This window comes from Lygodium microphyllum, chromosome 13 (assembly GCF_053477565.2).
Source record: "Lygodium microphyllum isolate KBCC chromosome 13, Lygodium_microphyllum_v1.1.10, whole genome shotgun sequence".
Taxonomy (NCBI): domain Eukaryota; kingdom Viridiplantae; phylum Streptophyta; class Polypodiopsida; order Schizaeales; family Lygodiaceae; genus Lygodium; species Lygodium microphyllum.
In genome coordinates, this window is record NC_141147.1 from 773,469 (window position 1) to 791,223 (window position 17,755).

Here is a 17,755-nt window from a genome sequence, read left to right on the forward strand (position 1 = left end):
GCATTGTCATGAACAACCTTTACCACATATGGGCCAAACCAATGCTTTACCATCTTCCTAGAAGCATTGTATTGATTGTCTAGGATACTCTCATAGACGAGCACCCAAACATTTTCTTGGATAGATCTTGGTTGAAGTCGATGTTGCCTATCAAATCTTCTTTTGTTCTTTAGTCTTGTTGTTTTTGGCTTCTCAATAGTTGCATGAACATCTCCATGCCTTCTTTCTAGCTGTCATATGCACAAAGTCAGCAACTCTTCTCTACTGATGTCTTCCTTCCAAGGTAGAAGACTCCATGTGAGAATAGATTCTTCAATTGGCATAATTGGTTGTTGCCCATGCATAAGTTCAGCTGGCATATAGCCAGTTATAGCACTATGAGTAGCCCGATTAGCCCATAATGTGAAAGCAAGCATTTTAGGCCATTCTTTGATTTTTCCTGTACAAGACTTTGCTAGAGCTTTGAGAATAGGCTAATGCCCTCTCTCACTTTTCCCATTGCCTTCAGGGTTGTAAGCTAACGTTAAAGCCAACTTAATACCCAATTAAGCAAAGAAGTTGCATGCCTCATCGGCATTCAATTCTCCTCTATCTGGGGTTAGCTTGCATACACAGCTATATCTACTAAATAATTCTTCAAGAAAAAAGTGACAAACAACTTGAGTGGTCTTGGTTGTTAAAGCTTTACCTTCAACTTGGTTGGTTAGATCTTGTCTTGCAAGCACTATAAATACCCCATATTCCATATCCTTGTAGGCATGGTTACAAGATCAACAACCTACATATAGTGTATAGATATGGGATAAGTGGGTGGTAACCCATCTCCATGCTTAACCACCATAGAGTATATCTGACACACATAACATATTTTAATAAAATGCTCTATGTCCCGATACATGTTGTGCCACCAATATTTTTCTTTGAATTTAAGAAAGGTTCCCCATATGCCTCTATGGCCAGCCCACAAGCTTTCATGATATTCCTTCATTACCTGTTGTTGCAACCTTTTGTTACCTAAAACTTGGACGGACGCTCCTTTCTTCTTCTTTGCGTGCTTCCATAGATGCCCATTTTTAAGAAAGGAGCCATAAGCTTTTCTCTCAATATACTTGAACTCTTCATTAGTCCAAGTCTCTTTCTTCTTCATTGTGCTCAAATATTGGCCGATCTTCAGCCAATCTTCTTCAAGGAAATGGACTAGAACTTGAACAATGAAAGGAGCATGGTGGCTTCTAGTTGACCACCCTTCTTCTATAGACAAATCTTTGATCTTTGTTGTTGTTTGCTAAACTATAGCAGTATCTTTTCATGTTCTTTTTGTATTTAAAATTACACAATTAAAAAGATAAGCTACATGTGCAATATTCAGCTTTGGGTTTGTCTATGCAGCAACAACTGAAAAGGAACTTTCAGCAACCGTGGAATGGAATTCAAGAAGTGTAGATTCTTCATGTTCATCTGCTTCCATTAGCTCTTTTTCATTGTCATATCTCGCTCGTGACAAGATGTGAGCAATCGGATTCTCATTTCTTGCAATATGCTTTAATTCAGGGTTGAGAGGTTTAATATATATAATCCATCTTAGCATAGCAATGTCGGGTGTAGAGTAGTTAAAAATCATGCCCAAGAGTGGAAGACAATCAGTTTCTACCACTACGGAAGCACATTTAAAGAATTCACGATCACACTATAATCTTGTTACAACTCCCCACAATTCCCTTTTTACTTGTGCATATCTTCTTTGACATTCATTGTGAGAACCTTTGCTCCAAAACGAATCGCATACATGTTACCTTCAGGATCTTCTTGGCCAATAGCCCATCCTATCGCAATGGGACTTGTATCCACAGTAAGGATGATGGGTTAACCATTTGAATAATCAGCCCTTTTGAGAGTGGGGGCTGAAATTAACAACTTCTTTAATTTGCGTATAGTGAGAGAACGCTCTTTATTCCAAGAGAATATTTGGCCTTTTCTTAATAATTGATAAATATTTTCAACTACATGAGAAAAATGTGCTATCCATATGAGATAGAATACACATCTCACCTCTAAAATATTTGTGCATTTTTCTTGGATTCTACTGATGGCATCTATCTGGATTGGCGAAGATTTGCGTCTGTAGGGGCCACACAGATGTCTAACCACTAGGACTTCTTCAACTCCAAAGATCGATTTACTCCAGAAAGGGTAAGATGAATTTCTTCTAGCTTTGTCAAAATCTTGTCACAATCATGAAGATGGTTGACTACAAATGTCATGCAGTCATCTTTGTCAAGCTCCTCATTCTTTTCATAGACTTCACATCCCTTGATCGGTACATCATCAAGAAATGGAAGAGTAAGCTACAGAATAAAGTCCCTTAAGACTTTGTGCATAGCATTCATCATATGGGCTAGGGAGTTTGTTGCACCTTGTGGTAGAGTGCACATGGAGACCAATCCAAGAGGTGTCTTCATTGTGGTAATGTCTCGACTTTCTAATGAAAGCTGAAATTGGTCATATTCAGAATGTAGGTCACCCATAGAATAAATTTCTCTCCCTACAAAAGCTTCAGCAAACTCATCAACAATTGGACCTGAACCAACATTTTGGATTGTGACACGGTTAGCAGGCTGTAGATCTTGAATGAATCGTAAAGATCCATTTCTCTTGGGTACGTTAAACCATCGATTTGAGTAAGGTGCTAAAGGAGGTTCTAAAATCTTCATTCCGATCTTTTCATTTAGAAGTTCCAGTAATTTGGGCAAATGTGCCCTTGGAATGGGAGTGGGCTTGAAGTTCCGAGGCACGTGAAAATGACCATAGGAGCCACAATATTTGGATCCACACAGCCTATTTCACTTGGCTGAAATGCAAAAGCTTTTCCATGTTTCATTAGCATTTGCATAAAATAGTGTTTTTCAACCGGCGAAATGAAAGAATTATCACCTATTTTGAGCTCTTTTATACTTTCAGATGTAAACTTGTGTCCAATGTTGGAAGGATATCAAAGACTTGGCTGATTTGCTGTCCCTATTAGCCATCCCTTCACTTTCAAGAGGCATTGGGACTGCCATGTGCGTGACTTTCTTATCCACCGTCTTGTATTTTGTCTCCACTTGTGCTTTAGCCTTGTTGAGTAAACCAATGTCTTCCTGTTGAACAAATTCTTGAATCGTTTGATAAAAATCCAATGAACATGCTTCTATACTGATTTTTAGCTTGATTTTCTACATGAGTAGCTGCATATACTTCATTCAATGTGTAAATAGTAATTAGTCCAAAATAAATGCCCGAAATATCTTCATTTTCAGCCATCATGTCATAAGTTTTTAGCACCCTTTTCACATGACATATATATTTTCTTTTAGCTTTAGTCCTAGCTGAAAGAGACTTATAATAGCCCATACTATTGGTTGTACATACATGCAGATTTGCTAGAGACAGTTTTTGTAGCATAGGGAGGTACAATCTTTTTACATGACGCACTGCCGTAGCCACATTTTGTAGTAGTGCAGCTGGAAAACCCTTGAATTCTCAGGCATTAGGAGGCACATAATATTCTTAAAATTGATCTCTATTCTGATGATAGTTAACACCATAGTAAGAAATTGGATAGGTTGTTCATTATCCTTGCTTCGGATTCGAGCATAGGAAGAACCATCATCAAGAGCTTTTGTTTCCAAGTGGGCTTCAGAAATGTAAGGTTGGTCGATAATGATAGGGTAACTAAAAGAGTATTGAACAAAGAAGCGAAAATTGTCTTTTATATCTCCAATAGTTACTTGTACATTAGGACATGCAACATATAATTCTCTAGCAGAGTTGTTTTGCAGCTCTCATTTGCCAGCCCGGATCAACGTCTATGGGCCATCCACCTCTTTCATAGAGACTCCTGGCCATAAGGTTTATCTTAGAATCATGGTCTAAGAGTGCAATACATGTTGTTTATTTTTCCCCAATTTTGATGATTGTCTCTGTTGTTGTCCTTGCCCAATGCATACGGGAGTAGTGACTGCTTGGAATGAACCGAGCTTCTTTCTCATCATGCATGTGTTGTAGACAACCTTCTTTTTGAGAGGTGGGCTGCCCAACTGGTTTGGACCAGCAGACCATTGCATTTTCAGCTTTCACTTCTTTAATTTTTGCATCCGTGCTTTCTTTATCTTCAGCTTCAATTGCTGCAATTAATTCTTTAACTACTTCAAGCTGAATTCCTTGTGGAGTCAGCTTCTCTTCATCCTTCACAAAAACTTGAAGAGCTTGCAAAAAAGCATGCACTCTTTCTTCAGCATGATCACCAACATATTGTCTTTTTCTTTTGATTTCATTAATAATTGCATCATGAAATTCACATTTGGCAATTCCAAGAATTTCACCTAAGGTGAACTCAATTTTACTTCCCAGAACTCATTCTTCTAGAACTCGTTTGAGATCAATTGCAGATTCTATGTCAGATTGCAATTTATAGCCTCGTCGCTGCTTGCCTTTCTTCTTTCCTTCGAGCTTCTTTGTTTGTGGGACATCTTCCATCTCTTGATTTGGGGTTATATTGTCAGCAAGCTTTGGTTGTCAAGGCGTTCTTCCAGTTACTCGTTTTGGAGGGCTAGAACAGGAAGACCCTTGTTCATCTTCTCTTCTTCTCTTTTCTTCAATCACAACTTCTTTATGATTGATGTCAGCCAAATGTGCAAAGGCAGAGAAAGAATCTACTGGTTCTTTATGATTGACGTTAGTTAAATGTGCAAAGGCAGAGAAAGAATCTACTGGTTCTTTGCAACTAGTTGTTTCTCGAATGCATCATCTTTGGCTACTTTACCGCATTCCATTTGATCTAATGCTTGTATCCATACTTTAGATTGCACATTAGCTTTACATGCTTTCAAATTTGATTTAGTTAGCTCAATTTGCAGCCCATAGGTAGCTGCATCAATTGCTACGTAGGCATTCTTTACATCTAAATCTTCTAATCTTTTCTTCAATCCACCATGGCCAAAATTTGGCTCCAATGAAAGACCAGTTTGAGCTGCATGAATTTTCCCATCTTTCCAAAATACGAGCTTCTAAGCTTTAGCCTCACAGAAGGTAGAACACTTTCTCTTGTAATGTTGTTGACTGTCACACCAAATACAACGCCTCTTTAAGCCTTCTCTCATGGGACTTTGAGTTGATGATCATCCTCGTTCTTCAACTTTGACATCCAACTTCTCCAACTTGGAACTAATATTTGTAAGATTTAGATGAAGGTCTCGCATGCTTTTAATGAGTTCATCCATGACATCATTTTTAAAAGGAACAAAAGAAGAAAGAGTTGGTTGGTTAGTCAAAGGAATAGGGGATTTTGAAGGTAGAACATGCTCCATCAATAGATTTGTTGGAGTTGAAGTAGAGCCCAATCTTAGTTGCATCCTCTCTCTTTGAGCAATCATGTTAACTTCATCAGTAACATTTGTCCATGCAGTCTTGACTCCTGATTTGAAGGTAGCATCTTCTAGGTGATGAACAAGCTTCTCTTGTAGTATGGGTTCTACAACCTTAAGAAATAATTCAACCTTAGGTCCTTCCATACTATGTTGGTCTTTAGCATCAAGTTGTCCAAATTTACTTTCAAATTCATGGTATAAAGCTATTTTAGCTAAACCTTTGTTGGGTTTCTCAACCCAATTAGTGAAACATTTCTTCGTCATTAGGCCAGAGTCTTCTAAGAAGAATTCTTCGTGTAGGACTTTTTTAAATGCAGCCCAATCCACATCTAGCAAAAAAAAACCAGGGATTCTTTCTTGAAGACCATGCTTGGCTAGCCTGGCAAAATAACGGCTCCATGCATGTTGCGGCACCAAAGAAGAGCATTTTTTGAATATACAAATGAATGAATACAGAGACATTTTGACCATTAAATTATTTCAATTCACACCCAACTTCCTCTAGGGCCTTGATAGCTATGGAATCAATCTTCTCTTTGTCTTGCCTTTGTTGTTGTTGTTGTAACATTTGGATTTGTTGTTGCTGAGTGTGCTACAGAATGTGCACCAACTATTGTAGAGTATCTTTTGAAGAATCCCCCATCTTGGAGTTTTCTTACATTGACCTTCACATTGGGTTCACCAATATTGCAACGCGCAGGGTTGAAGAGCACCACAAGGGTTTGACAAGAAAAGTAGAAAAGATAATTGGAGATGTGGCTTCAAGAGATAATTAGATTACAGTGAATGCTTAAAGGTTCAAGAGGTACTTCACAGTCATTCACATGGGTTTGAGTAAGAAGAATGTTTGTAGTTCAAGAGTTTAGAATCCAGAGATGGTAGAGATAAGAGAAGAATTGAAGGTTTCAAGCAAAATCAAGGGCTTCCAATTGCAAGTTCTTAGCAAAGATCACAAGTGTATTACCTCATAAGCTCTAATTCAAGCCAACCTTGTTTTTTTGAATGTGAGAGTAATCATGGATTATGAAGTTAAGTAAAAGTATCAAAAACAACGTTGCATCGCATCATTCAAGCATGGACCAACTTTGCATGATTACATTCAATGTATACTTGTAAGGAACAAAGATTATGAGTTAATTACAAGGCTTGTAGGACAAAGAGTTTTGCTTCAAGAGATCTCCATATAAAGATCCTAATAAGGTTATGATGCCACGGTCAAGAAATAAGAGAAAGAGCTCATCTTAATCCAATTCAAAGTATCTATGATTGATCTTCAAACATTGCCCTACCATAGGGGCAAATGATTCTTGCATATTTTGACAAAATGCCAACTATAGAGCAAGAAATTAAAAGACCACTCCTGTAGCTAATTCTTTGAATATGGCTGAAGATATATGCCCCAAATCAACCCATAAAACTTTCATAATTCACCTTTGATGTTAGTATGGACTTTTCCTAACATAGAGTGTATAGATCAACCAAACATAAGTGTAAATCATACCATATGAAGCAATAGAGAAGTAAAAGGATCTAGTGTCCATAAATCATTGTGTGGGCTGCCTATTTCAGCCCATATTCATGGCATCTACCTCCTAAGAAGACACTTTGATGAAGTACAAAAACAACCCCTATATTCAAGAGCATGTAACAAGCAATAGGAGCTTGCAATAGGCATGTAGAAATAGGAGAAAAGAAGGAATTCCTACTGCCCTTGTTTGCTTTATAATTGGCCACTTATTTCAGCCCCAAGCACATACATAGAGCAATCAAGATGCTTTCTTGTTACCCCTTCCACAATACTTATGCAATATCCACTTGCATCAAGCATATCAATGCCATGAATCTTCAAGAAGAGGAAGATAAGTGCTGCTCCCCACAATTCTCTAAAATATCCAACCCACTTTCTTCTCATAAACAAGTCAAGAAGGCTTATTGACACTCCTCTCTTCAAGCTTCCTCTATGGTAGATTGTAGTAAGCTTCCAAGGGCAAGAATGAGCCCTTTGTGTCAAGAAGATTAATCAATAAAGCAAGTAGATGAACTTAAGCCCTCCAAATAACAGGATTGGAAGACCAATAATAGTCCCTATTCAACTCTTAAAAGACTTAAGAGAGTGGATTGTATGTCTCTCTTGATATGGGAGATCAAACTTAGCATACACAAGTCAGGCCTAGTCCTTCCTCAAGATTCATAATCGAGCTCAAGTATGTATGGGCTGTCGCCCTTTAAATACACAGTTCTACCCTGTTTTACTCAGCCAAGAATGGCCTTCCATCAAAGCACGGAAAGAGTAGCACTTACATGTCAACTAGAGTCTGTTGCTGTTAACTCTAGTTGCATGGCTTGAACTGCCCCTTTATGTGGTAGCTTTGGACACCTCTTCCCCTTATCCATTCATGGCTCCTGCTCATCCCGAAAAACGTGAAAAAAATCACACTGCCCTTCTTTTCTTCTTCCTTGTTTATTTTTCATGTCTCATTAGTTACACATGTAAGACATAAGACATATACAATGCCCTATGTTCAAAAACATAGTAGACTTTATGAACTTAAGTGATTTTTCTTTCTAATGAATTTGTGAGTCATGTTTTTAGAGTAACTTCATCATTGACATATGAAGTCAAGGCCTCATGCATAAGCCATATGATTGTCCTTGATCACTCATACCATGTCATATGTAGCATGACATACAAAACTTGTAGCAACTTCATGTATAAGCCATATGATTGTCCTTGATCACTCATACCATGTCATATGTAGCATGACATACAGAACTTGTAGCAACTTCATGTAAGCAATGCAAGGAAAATTAAGAGCAAGTGACCAAATTCAATCATCTTGTTAAGGGACCATGGTAAATTTATTACATTTTAAGGCAGAGAGCCCCCATCTTTATTTCACCATGCCATATGCTGGTGGAGTTAGGTTTTATGTTTTATTGCACTAGGCAAGTCTCTTGTAGTATGTCTAGATTACAAGTGACTAAGTAATACATGTAAAGGTTAAAAGTTTTATGTTTAGACCATGGGCAATGAACCTCATGAAATTCAGCCCCTCGGAACTTGCACATCCTCTGGCATGTGCCACTTTATGTTGCTTTTAGATTCTTCAATTGGCATAATTGGTTGTTGCCCATGCATAAGTTTAGCTGGCATATAACCGGTTGTAGCACTGTGAGTAGTCCAGTCAGCCCATAATGCGAAAGGAAGCATTTTAGGCCATTCTTTGATTTTTACTCTACAAGACTTTGCTAGAGCTTTGAGAATAGGCTAATGCCCTCTCTCACTTTTCCCATTGCCTTCAGGGTTGTAAGCTAACGTTAAAGCCAACTTAACCCAATTGAGAAAAGAAGTTGCATGCCTCATCGGCATCTAATTATCCTCTATCTGCGGTTACCTTACCAACACAACCATATCTACAAAATAATTCTTGAAGCAAAAAGAGACAAACACCTTGAGTGGTCTTGGTTGTTAAAGCTTTACCTTCAACTTGGTTGGTTAGATCTTGTCTTGCAAGCACTAAATACTGCATATTCCATATCCTTGTAGGCATGGTTACAAGATCAACAACCTATCTATAGTGTATAGACAAGGGATAAGTGGGTTGTAACCCATCTCCATGCTTAACCACCATAGAGTATATCTGACACACATAACATGTTTTAACAAAATGCTCTATGTTCCAATATATGTTGTGCCACCATTATTTTTCTTTGATTTTAGAAAGATTCCCCATATGCCTCTATGGCTAGCCCACAAGCTTTCATGATATTCCTTCATTACCTGTTGTTGCAACCTTTTGTTACCTAAAACTTGGACGGACGCTCCTTTCTTCTTCTTTGCGTGCTTCCATAGATGCCCATTTTTAAGAAGGAAGCCATAAGCTTTCCTCTTAATATACTTGAACTCTTCATCAGTCCAAGTCTCTTTCTTCTTCATTGTGCTCAAATATTGGCCGATCTTCAGCCAATCTTCTTCAAGGAAATGGACTAGAACTTGAGCAATGCAATGAGCATGCTGGCTTCTAGTTGACTACCATTCTTCTATAAACAAATCTTTGATCTTTGTTGCTGGTTGGCTGAATTATAGTAGTACCTTTTCATGTTGTTGCTGTATTTAAAACTGTACCATTAAGAAGATCAGCTACACTTGTAATATTCAGCTTTGGACCAGTATATGTAGGAACTGAAAATGAACTTTCAATAGCCATGGAATGAAATTCAAGAAGTATAGACGGTTCAACTTCATCTTCTTCCATCAGTTCTTCTTCATTGTCATATATTGCTCGTGACAAGATGTGAGCAACCGGATTCTCATTTCTTGCAATATGCTTTAATTTGGGGTTGAGAGATTTAATATATACAATCTATTTTAGCATAGCAATGTCATGTGTAGAGCAGTTGGCAATCATGCCCAAGAGTGGAAGACAATCGGTTTCCACCACTACGGAAGCACCATTAAAGTATTCATGATCACACTTTAATGTTGTTACAAGTCCCCAAAATTCCGTTTTTACTTGTGCATATCTTCTTTGACGTTCATTGAGAACCTTTGCTACAAAATGAATTGCATACATGTTACCTTCAAGATCTTCTTGGCCAATAGCCCATCCTATCCCAATGGGACTTATATCCACAGTAAGGATGATGGGTTGACCATTTGAATAATCAGCCCTTTTGAGAGTGGGGGCTGAAATTAACAACTTCTTTAATTTGCGTACAGTGAGAGTATGCTCTTTATTCCAAGAGAATCTTTAGCATTTTCTTAATAATTGATAAATATTTTCTGCGACATGAGCAAAATGTGGTATCCATATGAGATATAATACACATGCGCCAATAAATCTTCTCACCTCTGAAATATTTGTGCATTTTTCTTACTTTGTGCTGATGGCATCTATCTTGGTTGTTGGCAAAGTTTTGCGGCCATAGGGGCCACACAAATGTTGGCGAAGGTTTGCGCCCATAGGGGCCACACAGATGTCCGACCGCTAGGACATCTTCAACTCCAAAGATCGATTTAGCTCCAGAAAGAGTAAGATGAATTTCTTCTAGCTTTGTCAAAATTGTGTCACAATCATGAAGATGGTTGACTACAGATGTCATGCAGTCATCTTCGTCAAGCTCCTCATTCTTTTCATAGACTTCACATCCCTTGATAGGTACATCATCAAGAAATAGTTACTATATATAAATCCTAGGCATCACGTGCGTTCAAGGCATGTTTTATATATCCCTATGTAACCTATTTTGTAAAATTTTATTGGTCCTTATATGACTTTTTAGCAATATTTATAATCCCTTACTGTGAGTTTATTTTTTTTAGTAAAGAATTTAATAGATCCCTATGTAATAGTATAGATACAAGATACTACAATATAGAATTGACCACAAAGCAACTCCCAATGGTTCATACAATCTCTTAGTAGTTCTAGTGAGTATGAAAATATCATTGTAACATAGGACATACAAAGATAGATTTCAAATTTTTATCAATAAAAGTAAGACTTTAAAATAATTTCTAGATAGAGACATCAAGTATATAACTAGAGCATGCAATTCTCAACCCAGAACTAGCTAGCAAAAGGCATTCACATTAGTATCTTTACGGCTAGCATTGCCTAAAGCTATGATACACAATTACTAGGAAGCTAGACTAGCCCAAAGTTAGTCTTAGAGGTCTTTAATAAAAAAATACATAACTAAATACTTTGACCATCCTATTACTATCTTTGAGCTTGCTTACATTGCAATATTGATCTTGATGTTGCACTATTATGGTGGTAGTAGGGCTCTAGCAAGGTATATCATTATATCTGTTGTATCTAGTTCATCTCAAAATATCCTCTCCACGGCTCATCTTTTCTAGATCGAAGGCATATATGTCGCGCATACATACACGTGTACACACACACACACACACACACACACACACACACACACACACATCTCTCTCTCTCTCTCTCTCTCTCTCTCTCTCTCTCTCTCTCTCTCTCTCTCTCTCTCTCTCTCTCTCTCTCTCTCTCTCTCTCTCTCTCTCTCGGAGATGACAAGAGATAAATGTACTCAATCCATAATTCAAGCAACACAATGAAGCCACACTTCATTTGTAATTCAAGGAGGTAGGTACATTAAAAGCAAAAAACATGTTGTATTTCTATAGCCCAAAAGAAATTGTAGAATAATCCACATTATTAATTTTTGCATTTGTTGAAAACTTATTTTGTGTTCCTTTATAAAGTAGATGTAGCTATACAAAAAATGTGAATATACAAAATACACATGATGATTCAATGAAAAATATGGTTTTTTTATTTTTTGCATTTATACAAAACTTATTTTGTATTCCTTTACAAAGTAGATATAGCTATACAAAAAATGTGATATACAAAAATTTTCTCCAATCCATAAGTGTGTTCTACTTAATACCTTGGCATTTTCAAAGCTCGAGTCCATGTTGATTCTGACATGCTAAAATGCATCATCATGATCCACTAGTTGCATTCCTGACACAAACATACAAATATAAAACATTAACATGAAGGAAAATGCCAAAAAATCACCTCAAAATCACTCTATCAGACTTTTTTCCTTCACTCAATTTACATAGGAGATAATACTAAAAAAGAGGAAAAATAATGTTCATTTACCTATCCTCGATGGTCGTTTACAAATTCATTGAAGATCTTCCAATCATTTTCATCAAGCTCATATTTATTATTATTATAATCATATGTGAGGTTTGTAAGAGCAATGACACTTTCAATATCTATCATATCAAGGTCTGTCAAATCATATGTAAAGGGACGTGTTCCCTTTGATTTTTGATACCATCTAAGTTGAACCTCCACTCCTAAGGGCCTATCTAGGAGGCTAAACCCTCTCTTGTATTCCCCATAGGCGCCACCAACTTTTCTTCTCATCTTTTGAACTCGTCCTAAGTACCACACACTTTGGCTTTTATTTTTTTAAATACTTTTTGAAGATCTTATCAATAGCCTTGTGATCTTCCCATTGGTATGCTCTTCTTGGAAGAACACATCACAATCTGAACCAATGCCAAATAGATTTTCATTTGTTTGAATATGATGTTTCTCCTCCTTACTATAGTATACTCCTTGTCGCACCCTTGTAACCCTATCTTTGGACAATGTGGGATTGCCATTGAGTTGACTTACCAATGTTGATTTAAAGAGAAACCTGTTATTGTCAAGCTCCACTACTGGATTTACTTTGTCCTTTTCATCTAACAAAGAATCTACTACATGTCTTATCTCACTTGTGGATACATTCTCCTCTGAATCCACTCCATCATTTGTAGGAGCTGAAAATTCCTCATCTATATTAGAATCCTGGAAATTTGAACTGGTGTAAGCATAAAAAAAACCTTCGGACCAAGGCTCCAACCACCATTGCTTATCCTCTTTACCTTTTGGTTTTATTTGTAAATGCTCACAAATGTGGTGAGCACTTTGTAATCCCCTTTTCAAGGCATCAATTATCTTCTCATCAGTTGAAACACATCTGTAATCACCTACATCTGCTTCTTCCATGGTCTCCTTGAGATTCAACTCTCTCCATACATGCTGCTGTTTCTTATGGGCACGTGAAAATTTCACACTATTCTCCTTGAACTCAAAATATGAAAGCCTATTCAAGATCCCTATACTATGTAGCATGTCCACCAAATCGTGCAACCTTGGTCCACCCCATATCTTTGCAACCTCAAACAAAGCTTTGGTATTTGCACTATATCACTGGCCTCCCTTTGATCGTAACATATTTGTAGCTATGTCTTGCAAGAAGTCTTAGAGAGCAGGTTTTCCACCAAACTTTCCCAATTTATGGGCTTCTATTATATTGTTACAAAATCTCTTTACATCTCTTCGCTTAAGAGACTCCATGTTGGCTTCATGTAAGCTCCTTATTTTCACTGAAAGAGCTGCAAGCCGAAGCTTATACTTGCATAGTTTACAAGTGAGTTCTCTTATATGCTTTTTGGAAACAAGTGTTGTTTGTTTGAGCTCTTGTCTAGTGAGATAATCTAATCTTCTGCCAAATCCAGTTCCCCTATCCCCTCTCTTCTCTTGGACTAACTTCTCCCTATATACTCTCATCCTAAAGTTAGCAAGTGTAGGTATACCTTTGCAATGAGCACAAGAGAAGTCTGTGAATGGTTGCCCACTATTGGAAATACCTGGACAATCAATGTGACAAAAACAACCATCTATTTGAAAGCATGTATTTTCATAATTTAGATTTGCCCTGGTAAAAGGCTCTGAAAACCAAAGTTTGCCACTACATTGATCATCTAATAAAGATTTCACATTGATGCTCTTCTTGCTGACCTCAATTATGTGACTCCATAAACCCCAACATAACAAGTTTAAACTTACCAATGAATTTTCATCATCTTTACGGTGATTTAGAGATGAGGCCAATGGATCACAGTGAGTTAAATTTCTAGCCTTTGTAGAGACCATGAATTTGCTAAGAGATGTTTGTTTTGGATCATGCACTATACCCTTTCGAGGACGTCCATGCAATCCTATGAGCAATGGCTTGGATTTTTCCTCCTCCTTCAAATATGCCTTTGTGTGCAATATTGATTTTGTATGCTCTATCAAAATTGTATATAAGTCAAACCTTGAAGGACACAAATGTAGCCACGTGTCATTGTACTTGCACCTTACACGAGCAAAGCTTTTGTCTTTGAAGTCATGTAAGATAGCTTCGATGATCTCAAAATCCCAATCTACATGATGAAAAGTAGACTTATATTATATAATGAGTTTGATATTAAAAAGCCTAATCTAATGCGCAGCCTATTTTTCAATAAAAAGAACTACATATATAAACTCAAACAAAGAAAAAAGATATTACCTTTATGTTTCTCCATGTAAGAATGTAACTTCTCTATTGACATCTCCATTTCTTTCTTATCATCTAGTTCTTGATCAACTATAGTATGTTGTATATCCACTTTTGTAAGCCCTTGAAACATAATATAATTTTTCTCATGACGTTTATTTTGCATGATGTGTGTCCTCACGAAGTTAGAAAGACAAGTATATGCTACATGCTTCCCTTCCACTGAGCCCTTCCCATACAACGAGTTACATTTGTTACACCAAACACGAACTCGAGATTCTCCATTGATATCTTCACTGTGTAATTCAAACCTATCATCCCTTGAGATTTTTGATTGTTTTAACTTTAGCCTTATTCTATTGCATTCATGTTTCCAAGTCTCGAGAGTGCTTGGACTTAACAATTTACTGGCACGAGAGTTGTACATCTAAGAATGCCGCCTTATTGATAATTTTTTTTGACAATGTATGTGTTGCATGTTTCATAATCCAGGATCTCCAAACTTGAAAAAAAAATGCCACTTTCGCTGCTAAATGGACTCTCTCCACCAAGCTGAGGTGTGGAGACAAGAAAATATCAATTTAGTCTCCTACAATTTCAAGGTAAGCTTGTGTTCCCACCATGCTCCTCTATTTTCTATGTTTTCCATTATTTGCTAGCTCTCCCAAACACCATTGGACTTGCCTACTACACATTCTTTGTGCTGCAGCCCAATTTTGATGATCATCTCGCCTAATATCAGCTTCCTTGAGCATATGCTTGTCAAGTGAAAAGGAATCATAAACAATGGCAACATGATTCAAGGTAACCCAAACATTACCAAGAGCTAGTTGACGCTTTGGTTTGTTAAGAATATTGACAAGCTTTTTTCCATTATGTATAAAATCTTGATCATGTAGACCAAAAACCTCTCCATTTGATAATTTGGTTGAGAGAGGCCATCCATCCCATTCAATCTTGTATCTAGTGCCATATTTGTGAACATAATTAACTAACATTAGTTTTCTTCGTCGACTATCTCCATCTTGATGCATGTCCAATAATAGGACCTATTGTCGAGGCAAGCTTCTCATCCCACAATGTTGAGATTTCACTCCATTTGCTTTGGACAAAACTTGCATCAAACCGATTGCATGTGCAATGAGCAGCCACCACAACTAAGCGCGGAAGTGCTTCATGAAGTGGATTTGCAACAAAGACTCTTGCATAACCACCAATGATACGAGTCTCAAAAGCATCAACAATTACATCATAGCTTGCTTTTCCTTCTCCAACTTTAATCATGGATGCAGTCCCGCACTCATGGTCTAAAGACTTGTATCCATCAAACCCAATAAGCATATCATCTTTAGGGTTCCACCTACAATCAAAACAAAAAATGTCATAAAATTTAAAAGTTGATCGAGAATATTTTTTACGATCCCAGAAAACAAATTTTGCAATATGTTTACCTTATTCACTTCTTTACGGTAGTCTCATCTTCCACCAAAATAAAGGGAGTCTTTCCTACAATGCCATGTTTTTCTTTCTCCTTTCGATATATTTCAGCAATGGCGTCAAAAATTTATCCATGTATACCAGGTATGAAGTGGGTGGCTTGTCTATGGGCTCTCTTTGTCGTTGAGAGTGAAGGGCCATTGAGGTTAGTAGTGAGGAAATCATGCAACCTTGGTCCACCCCACATCTTTGCAACCTCAAACAAAGCTTTGGTATTTGCACTATATTGCTAGCCTCCCTTTGATCGTAACATATTTGTAGCTATGTCTTGCAAGAAGTCCTAGAGAGCAAGTTTTCCACCAAACTTTCCCAATCTATGGGCTTCTATTATATTGTTACAAAATCTCTTTACATCTCTTCGATTAAGAGACTCCATGTTGGCTTCATGTAAGCTCCTTATTTTCACTAAAAGAGCTGCAAGCCAAAGCTTTTATACTTGCATAGTTTACAAGTGAGTTCTCTTATATGCTTTTTGGAAACAAGTGTTGTTTGTTTGAGCTTCTGTCTAGTGAGATAATCTAATCTTCTGCCAAATCCAGTTCCCCTATCCCCTCTCTTCTCTTGGACTAACTTCTCCCTATATACTCTCATCCTAAAGTTAGAAAGCGTAGGTATACCTTTGCAACGAGCACAAGAGAAGTCTGTGAATGGTTGCCCACTATTGGAAATATGTGGACAATCAATGTGACAAAAACAACCATCTATTTGAAAGCATGTATTTTCATAATTTAGATTTGCCCTAGTAAAAGGCTCTCAAAACCAAAGTTTGCCACTACATTGATCATCTAATAAATATTTCACATTGATGCTCTTATTGCTGACCTCAATTATGTGACTCCATAAACCCCAACATAACAAGTTTAAACTTACCAATGAATTTTCATCATCTTTACAGTGATTTAGTGATGCCAGGAGGCATATTTCACGGTGGATTCCGTGAGGTTTTACGGTGGATTCCGTAAACTTTGATGACCGGGGCTCATACACAAAGTGGATTCTTTGTGCGAGAAGTTGATGGGGACGCCTGTCCTTTTCGGGCGTTTCATTAATTTAGTGTGTACATGGGTGATTCCATAGCGGGTGATTCCGCAAAATGCATATTAAATTAATAAATGTTTATGAGTTTAGAGTGCGCACTCGTAATAAATTAAGGTTAGGATTTATTTCTAACCAGTTGATTTATTTATGTAGCTGAAGACTGCTAGGTATTCACTTTTGTTGGTTTAATTGTATTATTTTACTAACGATTGTGAATGCTTCAGTTGATGTGTAGAGATACCAGCAGTGGCGGAGGAAAGCATTGGAGTCTAGCGAGTATTCGACCTATGGATTATATTTTGATAGGCGCCACGCCTATATTTTGTCATGTCTATTGAGGCATTGATTATTGATTATTATTTTGTATGCGCCTATGCGCACGGATATGTTATTTCTATTTGGGACATTGAGATTGGGCGTGCCAGACTCCATGGGCACCGTCCATTAGCTTTATTTCCTATTTTTGTAAAAAAAGCAAACTCAAAAGCTAAAAGCTTGTCATATTTCTGTAAATTGGGCTATTATTGAGCATGAAGATGGAAATATACATAAAATACATGCTTTGTGAAGCGCTCACACAAGGCATGGAGGGAGATTGAACCCAATTGGTCTCTTGCTTCTTGTCGTTCATGCTTTTATATTGTTTTTTGTGCAAAAAGGTAGAGTTCATTGTTCTTGGGGACCTTCCGGGATTCACTACGTGAGCATACAGCGACCAATCTGCGCACCAGTGGTATCAGAGCGGAGCTGAGATCAAGAGCTTCCAATCGCTACCCATGTCATGCGAAGGCGGAGCTCCTGGAACGATCGGGCTCTATGGTCAATCTCGTCGCGAACCGTCGATACAGACAGACTTCTGGCGATCAAGAACCCCTGTTTCTACTCTCAGATCGTGAAGGACCAGGCTGTACATGCGGAGGACCACTCCATCATCTCCCTAAACAAGT

The 17,755-nt window shown here is 37.6% G+C and overlaps 1 protein-coding gene and 1 pseudogene across 1 annotated transcript; both read right to left on the reverse strand.

Moving 5' to 3' along the window:
- Positions 1 to 13,656: 13,656 nt before the first annotated feature.
- On the reverse strand, positions 13,657 to 14,700 carry LOC148026272 (uncharacterized). Its single transcript, XM_087690661.1, has 3 exons — positions 14,286 to 14,700; positions 13,799 to 14,157; positions 13,657 to 13,713 (listed from the first exon to the last, which is right to left on the reverse strand). Exons 1-3 carry the CDS (start codon positions 14,698 to 14,700, stop codon positions 13,657 to 13,659), a joined length of 831 nt encoding a protein of 276 aa, XP_087546787.1.
- A 154-nt stretch (positions 14,701 to 14,854) lies between these two features.
- LOC148026273 (uncharacterized) lies at positions 14,855 to 15,626 on the reverse strand (annotated as a pseudogene).
- Positions 15,627 to 17,755: the final 2,129 nt, after the last annotated feature.

What these genes read in the sequence shown, in the direction of transcription:
- LOC148026272 (XM_087690661.1), bottom strand. Translation starts at nt 14,700, where the DNA reads ATGTACAACTCTCGTGCCAGTAAATTGTTAAGTCCAAGCACTCTCGAG. An exon ending in TTACATGGAGAAACATAAAG is followed by an intron (nt 14,158 to 14,285) that starts GTAATATCTTTT and finishes TTCATCATGTAG; the next exon opens with ATTGGGATTTTGAGATCATC. An exon ending in AAGATGATGAAAATTCATTG is followed by an intron (nt 13,714 to 13,798) that starts GTAAGTTTAAAC and finishes AATCTTTATTAG; the next exon opens with ATGATCAATGTAGTGGCAAA.